The sequence below is a fragment of the Brachyhypopomus gauderio genome, chromosome 5 (genome assembly GCF_052324685.1).
Source record: "Brachyhypopomus gauderio isolate BG-103 chromosome 5, BGAUD_0.2, whole genome shotgun sequence".
Taxonomy (NCBI): domain Eukaryota; kingdom Metazoa; phylum Chordata; class Actinopteri; order Gymnotiformes; family Hypopomidae; genus Brachyhypopomus; species Brachyhypopomus gauderio.
In genome coordinates, this window is record NC_135215.1 from 13,360,315 (window position 1) to 13,374,206 (window position 13,892).

At 40.1% G+C, this 13,892-nt stretch overlaps 1 protein-coding gene across 1 annotated transcript in view; it reads right to left on the reverse strand.

The window, feature by feature from the left end:
* LOC143514526 (protocadherin gamma-A11-like) overlaps positions 1-5,611 on the reverse strand; it is a 123,455-nt gene extending 117,844 nt beyond the window's left edge. The window contains exon 1 of the mRNA XM_077005821.1: positions 3,073-5,611. Within this exon, the coding sequence (XP_076861936.1) occupies positions 3,073-5,478 (2,406 nt within the window). The 5' untranslated portion in view covers positions 5,479-5,611. The remainder of the gene's footprint in view (positions 1-3,072) is intronic.
* Between the last annotated feature and the right edge of the window lie 8,281 nt (positions 5,612-13,892).

Genomic DNA, 13,892 nt, shown 5'->3' on the forward strand with positions numbered 1-13,892 from the left:
AATTCTCTTGATTTATTTTGCGTTCTCACAACAATAAATATCTGTTGTTCATACTCAACAGATTAGGAAATATTTAAGGCTCAAATAGTTTGTCAATACACTTAAACATTTAAGACACTTACGGCTTCCTTTCCACCCCAAACCATTTGAGATGCACCTTTACTGGATATACTACGCTGTATATTACGTAGAACGCAATTCAGATTTTTACATTATTTTTATAGCAGAGGATATATACGTCTCAACCAAACTATGCAGCATGTATTATGAATGAATGAATGTTTCAATTTATATAGCGCCTTATCAAGATACCCAAGGCGCTTTACAATTGTAAACACAGCTATGTCACAGACAACCAATCACACACCGGCGAGAAGCGGCAGCCAATTGCACACAGCGTACTCTCTACCGGGATCCACAGCCCCCTGGGGGACTGAATGGGGTGCAGGAAGGGGAGAAAGTACAGACCTTAGAGGTCTGTGCACCATCCACCACTGGGCATACAAGCACACACACTCAGACAACAACTTGTTTTTATTGAACAGAGAGAGACATAGACACACACTCAGGGAGAGACACAGACACACAGGGAGAATTTGTCTGGGATTGCCAATTTACCCAAAAAATTGCCAATTTACCCAATTTACCACCCTCCCAGACCAAGACAGAGAGCCGTCACCCTTCCTGCCTGCTTTACCATGCTGCAAAACCTTTGTTCACTGATATTTTGGTCTGTGTTTTCAACTCAGATAAACATTTAAATGATTTACACCAAAGTCTTTTAAGATGGCTCAATTTTACTACACATCTTTTACATGTCTATTACAAATCTCTGTATTAGGTATTAATATCATAATTGCAGAATGATAAATGAGCAATTACTAAAATATTAAAATATTAATCTTTATTATTTATCTTTCGGGTTAACACTGTGCACCAAACCCAGATTCATCTTATAGAATCTGTCTAGTATCTATATATAGTCTGTCAGTGTCCACATACAGTGAAAGACAAATGGCTTTTGCACCTTCTATACCGTTATCATTAATTATTCACGTCAACTTTTTCACCTTTGAAATCCAATGGATGCAAGTATTATCAGCATTCATTCCCGAACAGGCATATTATACCTCAAGTGTCATCTTAGTCATCATCAAGTCCCCAAAAATAATTCATAGCAGAATCGATTTTTCCAAAGGTCAGATAAGCAGGCCAACTTTATTATTTCGAGGTGATTCCAATTATTGTTGTGATAAGGCCATGTGTTTCCGCAAAGCCCCACTCTGTCAGTCCTTTCTGTAACAAATAGTTCTGTAGTGTTCGGATATATGTCTCAGTACGTTTCTGGGTTTTCATTAGTATCAATATGCAACTCACTTCAAGTACGAAAAATGTAGGCACATTTCCAATCGCATATCCACTTTTAACCTCCTTCGGAATTGCATAGCTCACGCCTCTAAATTGCGTGCACCGTAATCAAAACCGTCAGGTGAAAATAAAGTATGGTAAGCAACTTTGTTTTCCATGTTAGACTGAGTTCAACAGCTACTTCAAACAAATTAATACGTCTCAAACATCAAATCACATGCACTCCGCCAACGAAATGCACTGGACACACCTACCACAAAAGCAGTTCCTTATACGAGGCAGCGTGTGAGGATGGGGAACAAATATCTCTTGGCTTCATTGATGAATAGCGACACCACAAGATTCATTATCAGATAGGACTGAAATGTCGCAGAGGTCCCATGAGCTGTCCAATGTGCTGAACCACCACCACTCCCCGTTTGAGAACCATTGTTGAGGATCAAACTACCACGTGTTGGTGAAGGGCTGATCTACCAAGCTCATTCCCAGCTGCATGCAAACATACTGATGGAAAAAAATGCAGCACAGCAACACCAGACAAGAAGAAGCATGATGGCAGATTATGACAGTCTCTCTCTGTCTCTGTCTCTGTGTTTCTCCTCCGCCACACATGGCATTCATTGTTCTCTGAGCTGGAAGCAGAACACCACCCTTCTATACCTAGATAGAGAACCACCACCCTCCTATACCTAGATAGAGAACCACCACCCTCCTATACCTAGATAGAGAACCACCACCCTTCTATACCTAGATAGAGAACCACCACCCTCCTATACCTAGATAGAGAACCACCACCCTTCTATACCTAGATAGAGAACCACCACCCTCCTATACCTAGATAGAGAACCACCACCCTCCTATACCTAGATAGAGAACCACCACCCTTCTATACCTAGATAGAGAACCACCACCCTCCCAGACCAAGACAGAGAGCCGTCACCCTTCCTGCCTACTTTACCATGCTGCAAAACCTTTGTTCACTGATATTTTGGTCTGTGTGTTCAACTCAGTTAAACATTTAAATGATTTACACCAAAGTCTTTTAAGATGGCTCAATTTTACTACACATCTTTTACATGTCTATTACAAATCTCTTTTTATATGACAAAGTCATTTGTGTAATATGGTAGTATGTCTAACCCCTCAACATGGGAAGTGTACAAAAAACAAATGTCACCATATTACATGTGCACATAACCTACCAACATAACTACATAACTTTTTACAGCACAATTGACGGGAAACAAGACAAATGATTAACTACTAATGTAATTGTATGTAACTTATGTAAAATCAGTAAAACATTTAAAGAGCAGTGATAAGAATTTGTTAATGATGTAGCATACAAGATGAAAATAAAAATGTTTTATACTTTGAGAAAGTGTTAGAACTTTGCAAATAATTTCTTAAAGTGCTCATACAGACACATTTGTTGTTTGTATAGATTATGTAGGCTTACATAAGTGGAAGAACAAAAATTATGAAATGTAGCATAGTTATAGTGATAAAATTAATATGAATCATGGAAACATAAAAGTTAGAATTAATATCTTGCTTCAAAAATCACAGAAAGACAACTGGGGGCAAGATCAACACATTTCATTCAATATTTGAAAATCACCTTAAATCAAAACTTCTTGATTTTCATTTATAAAACAAATAAAATGCAAATAACAAAGTGAAAAATCTAAATTACTGTCATACCTGAGTTAAGCTGTGAAGTTCATCACCCGCGCACCCAATGCCATTCTCAGCAGACTGGGCCTTTTTCAGAGTCGAGTCAGCAGGCAGTGCTCCATCATGATAAGATGTGATGAATTTGAAGTCACTGGTGCGTGAGCCTGTGCTCAGATATGTGTCATAGTTAAAATTGCTGCGTAGAGTTCCTGTACCCTCCACCTCTGCATAATTTGGAGGGAGATATGCACTGGGAATGGTGACAGCGCCATCAAACAGTATTCTGGGCTTCCTCCTGTGACAGAACCTCACAGCCAGGATGATGATGATGAAGGTGAGGAAGAATGTTGACACTGACACCAGTGCTATGATCAAATAAAAAGTGAGTTTAGAGCTGCTGTCATCATAAGACATATCTTTCATTTGTGGAACTTCAGCCAAATTATCTGAAATAAGTAGATAAATTGAGCAGGTGGCAGATTGAGAAGGCTGTCCATTATCTCTCACTGAGACTAACAGGTTCTGCTTCATGCTAACAGCTTCAGAAATGTCCCTTTGCACTGCGATCTCTCCACTGTGGATGCCAATTGTAAAAAGTCCTGGATCAGTTGCTTTCTCTATATTATATGAGAGCCATGCATTCTGGCCAGAGTCAGCATCCACTGCGATGACCTTGGAGACCAAAGAGCCTGCTTGTGCTGCCTTGGGTACCATCTCAGTCATGAAGGAGTTTCCATCCAGGGAAGGATATAATATTTGGGGAGCATTATCGTTCTCATCCATGATAAAAACAGTTACAGTCACGTTACTGCTCAGAGGAGGAGAACCGTTGTCTCTGGCCAAGATGAGCACTTTAAAACTTTTCATCTGTTCATAATCAAACGATCTCACAGCATGTATAACTCCTGTGTCTCCATTAATGGATAAAAAAGATGTAACCGGTGTGCCATTAATATCAGAAGGCAACAGAGAATAAACTACAGTACCGTTCTGTCTCCAGTCCGGGTCTGTTGCTGCTACTGTACAAACAGACGAACCTGGTTTGTTATTTTCTTTCACATGAGCACTGTACATCTGCTCCTCAAATACAGGTGGGTTGTCATTCACATCAGCTACAGACAACTGAATAGTCTTGGTGGAGGACAAAGGAGGAGAGCCCTCATCAGTAGCTGTGACTGTAATGTTATAATCAGACACCAGCTCACGGTCCAGACCACCTGTGGTCACCAGAGAATAGTAACTTTTAATGGATGGAATAAGTTTAAATGGAAGATTTTGCTGAATGGAGCAGAGAACCTGTCGGTTTTTCTCTGAGTCTCTGTCCTGCACATTAATGATGGCCACCTCTACACCTGGCTGGGCACTCTCAAGAACCGGACTATTCAGAGACTTAACGACTATTACAGGAGCATTGTCATTTACATCAGTTATTTCTATAATAACTTTAGAATATACTGCTAATCCTGCGCCATCTTTAGCTTGAATTTGGAGTTCAAAAGATGTTGCCTCCTCATAATCTAATGGACCAACTAAACTGATTTCTCCTGTTTTAGAATGTAAAGAAAATAACGCCTCGTTTTCCTGTGAAATGTGAAAAGCATATGTAATTTCTCCATTTGCACCCTCGTCAGCATCAGTAGCGCTCACTGTAACCACTATAGTACCTACTGGTGAATTTTCAGGCAGACTGACTTTATAGACGGACTGACTAAACACTGGAGCGTTATCATTAGCATCCAGTACAGTGACGTGAATGGCTACAGTACCTGATCTTGGTGGAGTGCCACCATCTACGGCCGTAAGAACTAGTACAATCTCCTGCGTATTCTCACGATCTAATTCCTTGTCTAGGACCAGTTCACCGTGTTTTAATCCGAATGGGTTTGCCTTAACGGTCAAAATAAAATGATCGTTGCGTTGAAGCGTATAGCTCTGTACAGAATTTTGTTCAATGTCTGCATCGTGAGCCGGATCTAAGGGAAACGAAGCACCTTTGACCGCTGATTCTGATATTTCTAACCGAATTGCTTTATTCGCAAATAGCGGCGAGTTGTCATTAATATCTTGAATATTAAGACTAACACGATGTAATTCCAAAGGATTCTCCAGCACAAGGTCCTGCACTACGACGCACGAAGCCTTCTGTCCACAAAGCCCCTCTCGGTCGATCCTCTCCGTTACAGTCAGTTCTCCAGTATTCAGATTCATTTCGCAGTAGCGTTTTCGGTTACCTTCAGCATCAATACGGGCCTTGCGCAACGACAGTCTGTTCACATCGAGTCCGAGGTCCTTCGCTGTATTTCCAATTACGAATCCGCGTGTAATCTCTTCGGGAAAGGAATAGCTCACTTCTCCATGAGAGGTATGTAGGGAAAGAATCACAAAACAAAAACGCATAGTGAGAGACATAACCTTGAATCCATGGAGTGCCATAATGATGTAAAAGCCAATAACTTTAGAGAAGTAGTCGTTAAATGAGTATACACTGGTGATTTTTCGGAATGGCAACACCGTATAAAGTGCTGTCGAGAATTCTTTGTTACAAACGCCCACTGCCAGCTCAGACAGAGACATAAATACAGGGTGGAGGAGACGAAAAGTCGCACGCCTCCTATTATCTTTGTTAGCGAACAGCGACACTATGAGTCACATTGAGTAACAACAAATCTGGAAAAGGTGGGATACAGAACACTAGTTTCCTTCGAGAGCAAGACAATGTACTTTACTTTAACAATGTACATTGTATGTAATATGTAAATCTCATGACACTTGACATTCGTACGGTGACACGAAGTCAAGCAGAGTAAGATCCATAATAATACACTGTAACTGCTGTAATGTTCACACTAAACCTTGCACAAAATGAAAATGTTTAAACTGCAGTCGTACTTGACTAATGGCGTCTCGTTTCTGAGTAAGTTAAACGGCACGGCGTTCCGTCCGTGTGAACAAAGTGATGAAAATCTCTGCTCCGCAAATTTTTCGTGCCATCCTTCACAATGCCGTTATTTCAAGGAGTTTCCTAGGCGGGATTTGAAGGAAAAGAAACACTGGACATTATGACTGGGTTTAACTGTTTAATGATGAGTTCACACTCCAGCACATAACCCACCATCCAACCAATATAAATAACGTAAATGTTGTATTTCTGTCCAGCGAGAGCACGCCACATTAGCCGTCACGTGACTAACAACAACCTATAAACTACAACAATATCATTGTCTTCTGTTTTACATCGCAACGCTACATTAACTAATAGCCTATTACTATTATAATATATTAATATAATATATAGTTAATATATTAACTACAATAAAATATTACAATTCTATAATATTTTATATAATGTATTATTAGTAAATGTAGAACGGTGTCCAGTGTCATTTGGTGACTAAGCTACTTAACTGCATCAATCACTTGTGAGGTTTAGTATGTGTGTGAGCAGAGCAGTCGCCAAACTTAGCTAAACTCTGGCCCCTCCACGACTTTAACTTTCAGGTAAATTAAAACTGTATCCCCACCTCTAGAGGGCACTGTCACTCTCTGTGACAACCTTCATTACTACAACATCCCTATGGTTTCTCAATACTGCACTCTTCTCTTTCTGGAACATTTCTGTAATGTTCCACTGAATGGATGGAATGGGATAGAATGGGAGCTGGCAGCAGTAAAAACAAAATCTCCCTATGGGTCTAATTAAGGTCAACAACTGCTAGATTTATCTAGTGTGAAGAAGACCTTTGCCCCTGAAAGATTTAGTAAAATGACCCCCCCCCCCCCCCCACACACACACACACACACACACACATGTGGAGAGAAAGAGAGAGAGAAATTATGTAGTTTAGCGGCGCAGAGTGTGTCTGATTGGAACTGCACTTTTAGAATGAGAGAGAGAGAGAGAGAGTGAAAGAGAGATCATGTAGCTTAGCGGCACAGAGTGTGACTGGAACTGCACTTCCAGAGAGAGAGAGAGAGAGAGAGAGAGAGAGAGAGAGAGAGAGAGAGAGAGAGAGAGAGAGAGAGATCATGTAGCTTAGCGGCACAGAGTGTGATTGGAACTGCACTTTCAGAGAGAGAGAGAGAGAGATCATGTAGCTTAGCAGCACCCCATGTGTCTAATTGGAACTGCAGTCTCAGAAAGAGAGAGAGAGAGAGAGAGAGAGAGAGAGACAGAAAGAGAGACAGAATCAAAGAGAGACAGAGACAGAAGAGACAGAGATAAAGTTACAAATGTACAAATGTCACTTCACTAAGCAGAATTTCTAGTTGCATTGTATATAGTTATCCATCAGTATTCTGATTCTCTTTCTGAGAGAGAGAGAAAGAGAGAGAGAGAGAGAGAGAGAGAGAGAGAGAGAGAGAGAGAGAGAGAGAGAGAGAGAGACCATGTAGCTTAGCTGCACCCCATGTGTGTGACTGGAGCTACAGTCTGACAGTCTGACGTTGTTCTTAGATGTAACTGAATGCAGATGTAAGCAGTCTAACTCTCAATCACTGGCTATTCTTTGCTTCTATAAGCTGTAAAATCCTGTAGGAATATTCACTTACTATGGGACAGAACTTCAGCAGAATGGTATAATGTTAAACATCTGGCTGACATGTTTTATTTTACAGGACTCACAAGAGTTTTATACTTATTAATATAAAATAGGTATTTATATGGTTATTAATTCAAAGGCATTTATTATAATTCATGAATAAATAGTTTAAATACAAACATATAGCAGCATAAGAAGTGGGCCTGCAGTGTCACTAAATAATTTCACACTACATATTTACATAAATACTATATATATATATATATATATATATATTTGATTGGCAGACCCTCAACTTAGCTGTGACCCTGAACAACTCCAGCAATCCCATGTGCCTGATCCACCTGTACCAGCACCACGCCCACTATCACGTCACTACCGTGTCAGTGTCACTGTTGCGATGCCATGCTCATATACCAACCGTAAACATGGCAGAGGGTGACTGGCGGATCGTGCATAACCACAGCCTGTAATTGTAAATGCTACTGTAATACAGATTTACCTCTGTAAGTGGCCAGTGAGGGTGTGAGATTGACCGTTGGGGCAGCATTTTAAACAGGACTGCTTTTGAATGTCATTCGAGCTGTAAACTGCATGAAACAACAATGTCCCTGCACAAATATAATTACTTATATCTAATTAAGAGCCTGTTAATTATTTGCATTGCCATTTTTATTTTTTACCCGATACGACAGTTGAATAGATCTCATGTTGTCACTTCGACAGTTGAAACACCCCTCGGTTTCTGCTTAGCTAAAATGGCGTAAAGCTAGATAACTTTAGTCTTCTCTCCTTCTCCCATAGCACGTCAACACAAACAATTATTCTTTCTTGACACTTTGAAATTCCCTTTTTATCATATACATTATATGTTCTTGTTTAATCCTAAATTCTACAGTGTCTATTTTTTTTTAATCAGATTTGCTGGTTTGCAGAGTTCCACCCTTTAACAAACAATCACTGGTCTGTGAACGGACTGTGACTGTTTTGTATACGACACAGCAAATTCAAGGTAGATACATCATTCAATAAAATCAATGCTGAGCATACATTTGCTACATATACAATTGTGTGAGAGAGAGAGAGAGAGAGAGAGAGAGAGAGGGAGCATATGGCTTAGATGCACGGAATGTGTCTGGAGATATTCTGGCCTTGTGTCTGGCCTTAGATGTAAACGAATAGCAGCATCCTGCAGGCGATCTCTCACCTGGGAGAACCTCAGCAGAGTGGTATAGTCCTGGAGTATGTTACTATAGGCAATCTGAAGAGATCTGTAAGTATTAGTTAGGAATTAACGACATCAGAAAAAATATGCATATGTATAAATCAGGAGAACCGTAAAAAAACTGTATGATGATCCTACATCTGTATATAAATAATGTAACTAATAATACACACGTAAAATCATTCTTTGAATGGTGGAGCTAATGTAGCTTTCCACAACTGCTCTTTTTGTAAACCTACACGAGTTTGTAACACTCCTATATTATAATGGATATTATTGTTTGTCCTTGTTTGATGCATATTTACAGAAAGGGGCGCTCTTGAGTCACAAAAGCAGTCTACACTCAGCACAGAAGGAAAATGTCATACAGCATACAACACATTCTATTAATAACAGAACAGTAATGAGAGGGCACGATTCAAGTCAAAGAGAAATTAGTGTGCTTATTGTCATTATACTTGCATACAGTGAAATTCTGTTGTTCTGTTCACACATTTTACGTAAAGGCCAATGAAGGTAATACATTACATTGGATGTTTAAAGTTATTGTGCTTCTCTTTATTTATATGCCCGATGCACATGGACTGTCATTTTATAGTTTTTAGTGTATGTGTACATTGGATGTGTAAAGTATGCATGAGATGTGTGATAAGTGTACAAGAGTGTACAAGGTGACAGTTTGTGTGAGGAGAGAGTAGTAGTCAATCAATCAGGTGTAACAGAAGCCACACCTCTTGGGAAGAAGCTGTTCCTCCGTCTGTGTGTGTGTGTGTGTGTGTGGGTGTGTGTGTGTGTCCGGCGGCAGCATGTCAAAGAGGCGGTGTCTGGGGTGTGCCGTGCGTCTGCTGATATCACACTGTGCACTCACACTGTCCAGGCTGAGGAGATGAGTCCCGATGATCCGTTCTGCCACCCTGGCAAACATGATGTCCTTTCACCCTGAGACTGTCCAGCTGGAGTAGCACGTGATCCTGCAGTGGGAGAGGATGCTTCAGTGATGATGTGGTAGAAGTTCACCTCAGGAAAAAGGCTCTGTTGTGCCCTCTGTTGTGCCCTCTTGCACAGGTGCGACGTGTTACGAGCGCACGTTAGATGTTTGAAAAGTGGACACAGAAGATCTTCACGCTCTCGCTCTTCACGTGAGGTCATATTATGGTAATAATTTTTAGCAATGTGCTAAATGTGTAGCATTTTTCCATGTTGTCCAGTATCATTCATGGTAATGTAAATTTCATTACATTTATTAAGCATGACCTACCTGCTCAGTAATATAATATAGGAATTAAATAAGACCTTTGAGCAACATGCTTTCTTTTATTGGTCTTAGAACCCAACAAATATTAGCAATGAACTGTACAAGTGTACTCAGATTCGAACATTAAACAGGCCTGGCAGGCACTGTCAAATGTTTCGAATGGAGCAGTTTTTCCATGTCTGCTTCTTCCTCTCCCTCTAATCTTGACTCTACAACTACGAACCATCTGTCAGTCTTCACCCTATCTTCCCTGCTGAAAAAGTACCAAAAGAACCAGAGTGGAAGTTCTAACCTGGTGTTATTTTCTGAAACCCAGCATCCAGTAAATCATGGACCGGACGCATTAGTGCTGATTTATGGCAGCCATTAATTTTGCCATCACAGCATGTCTGGGTACTGCCTGCTGAGTCACTGTGGCTGAAGTGGTCACTGCAGTGAGCTCTACAAAACACCTGCATGTGCTCACTCACTCACATTTAGAACACACTCCCATCTGCACAGTTGGAGCTCCTCGGGGCCAGCCACAACCTGCTGAGCTGGAGATGTTGTTCAGCGTTCTGGCATTAGGCAGGAGATGGAGCAAATCCGGACAAAAATGATCTCACTAAAGCTTTGAACAACATTTTAAAATGACAAAAAAATAATAATTTCTCCAAACAGTTAATGAATACATAATCGACACTCACTCTGCAGATCTGTCTCAAATAGACAAGAAGTTAATAACTTAATGTACATTAATTTTTGCTTTATTGTGTTCATCTCATTCAACACCATGCTCCTCCAAAACAGGAACCAGTGCACACCTGTCACTGCTGCTCAGTATTGACAGCATGTAGATGCAGCATCAATGACATTGATTCCTGTAGTTTAGTAGTCTGGCTTAAGGTTATCTTGAAGGTGATCTTTGGAAATCACTCTGGATAACAGCGCCTGCGAAATGCCCAACACGTACATGTAAATGTAAATGTAGACTTGGTCAGCAGGTTTTCACTTGATGTTGTGTGACAATTTATGATGGAGAAATCACATGTCTGGTGCCACACACTTTAGCTTCTCCTTCGGTCCCTCCCTCTCAGTGTTTTCACACTACAGTCTTTTACGACATCATGCTGCTGCATCACAGCCGAGGAGAATCACACGACTTGTTCAAGCTACCAGAACAGGAGCAAACACTCACAAATGCAGTGGAAGTGATGTACTGAACACACAGCTTCTTTAAAAGGAAGCCTATATCTATATGGGGAGATGCCGGATTCCACATGTGTTGGTTACAAACAGAAAGATGAAGTCTAATAAAGGAAATCACAAAATGTCAGTGAGTGCAAATCAGAAAAATATGGCTTGGTTATATGAATCTCAGTTACTGCTGCTACATCATTCACATTGTACAATCAAACAATATTTGTTAACTCACCTAATCTGTTTTGTTTATGTTTTCCAAAGTACCTTCAAAGCACATGGAACCAAATCTGAATTGCAGGAAGGCATTATAGCAGACCACTGATATAACTGGCAGTTACTTGCCCATGCTAGCTATTTGGGTGTAGCTATTAGTCTGCTCAAATTCTGTGAGGTTCAGTTCCAGTGTAAATTTCTCTCTGGTTAGCTTTTTTTCCCCAGTATCTCTTGCACCCAACCGATTCTACACACTTAGTCATTTTTCAGGAACACTGATACTTAAGTTCTGGGCAAACCAACAATCAATTTCTCTGTACCCATTTATTTGCAGACCTGAGGGTAAGATTTTAGTGTTGGGACAACACTAAAATAGTGTTTTACTTCAGTTTGTTCCTCTACAAATTGTGAATACAAACAGATTTAATGAAAATGAATACTGTCTTGACCAATTTCATCTAATTTACAGAATTCTAAGTAGTTCTGGAATGTCTGCATTGGTAATCATAAGCAGCATCTTGAACAGCTACATTCAATTGTACAATAACAGATACTTCTAGATGGTTATTGAAAGGTGTTCCATTTGTAGTTTCATTTATGTTAACAATAAATGTTTTGCATCCAACCAAAAATGTTTGGCTACAATGTCCAATAATTCATTGAAATGTAAAAATATTGGTATTAATAATTGTAACCTCTTTGTGTGTACAACTTAACTGTGTGCATGTACAAAGACTCTTCATGTATGTACATTTCTTCAGGGCCTCAGACAGCTCATCCAACTGTAAGCAGAAACAGCTCTTGTAGGCCACTCCAGCAAATAGAAATAATAGAAACCCCTGCCAAGCAATGACGGAAATGGACTTGAGAACAAACTGTCAGCTGACTTTGGTTACATAAGTCTGGATGTACGCAAGGCCATTAGTCTAGCTGATGCAAAGTCTGAATCATTAGTCTGAAACATCAGTGGTTCATGTTGTAATATGGCTTTTTGGGGTTCCAGTCTTATAGTTTCATAATTTATTTGCTCTTGGTTTGTTTACTTACACTCTTTGAAGCACAGGAGCAGGTTTCACACTTAGCACTGGAAAAAATGAACGATTATCTTATATACTGTCTTACACACAATAAAAGTCTAATGAAGTGAAAGGAGGCATTGTGTGCATGTGATGTGAGGACACTGAAGAGATCTCCTGAATGTCTGTGGCCTGTCAGACTGTCAGATGCAACAGACAAGCTTCTCTCATATTCCTCCCACTTTCACCTCTGCTCTTGCTCATTGGCTCAACCCTGCTCAAGGCTGTTGCTATAGAGATCTGTCGCATCCCTGTAGTAACCATAGAAACAGTCTCTTGGATCACACAAATAAGAGGGTGTTGGATTTTTTTCCTTTTTTTGACAGACAGAATTAACATATGAACCCTTGAACTCTTACTTTCTCCCCTTACTCGCTCTCTCTCTCACACCCACACACACACCCAGCTGTAGAATTCAAAAGATCACAGTCATAGCGGCTTCAATTTAATTTTGAGTGCTTAATTAATAATATATTTACATTGCAAAAAGTGGGTAAGTGCTAACCAAACTAACATTAGAGTTAATAGGAGATAACTGCTGAAACAAATACGATTACAGAGAAGGTCATTGGATTTATCAGTCACTCGATGGTGGCTAATCATAATTTTTATCATTATGATGAAAGGGGAGAGCACCACAGTCACCCTCCATACTCTGATACACTAAATGATGCTGCACTAATTTGCTCTAAACTGCATTCCTGCATTGCATATGGAGGAGTCAAGATGCAGGGCTCCTGCAGAGTGGAAATTCAAGATGGTCAAAAAGGTCAAAACCGTAATGTCTTTGTTAAGGGAATGTGGACTACCGGTAAACATTGTTTAATATTAGTCATAACAAATATAGTCTTAAAGTGTGACCAAACTCATATCGTCTTTAGAGACACACCTGTTCAAGCCTCTATATTTCATTTAGGGAGGATGTACTGTTTTGTAAATCTCTGGCATTAGTAGTAAGTAAGTGTTGTTTGACTAGGTAACTTTAAGGAAATATGAGCATTTTAGTGAGCAAACACCTGCAAAGATGGGGTTGAGATGTATGTGACAGCAGGACGTTCAACGTCAAGGTCAAGAGTGAAACAGATATATGCGTCCTGTCCCTCCTTGAGAACTTCTCATGTAGCTCTGCGGTTTGTAGTAAACCACTCCTACCAACAGATCCTCTTACGCTTACACTCACAGTCACCACCAACATCTTCCTTTCCTGTTCGCAACTTAGCATGTTACACTTAGCAAAATGTAGACTGGACACAAACTGGCTTATGGGTTTATATTTCTACATCCTGTATATGACTGATGATATATAAAGTTCTGCTCATCAGTGGCAGACGTGTGTGGTTTATCTTGCTTTCCTCTGG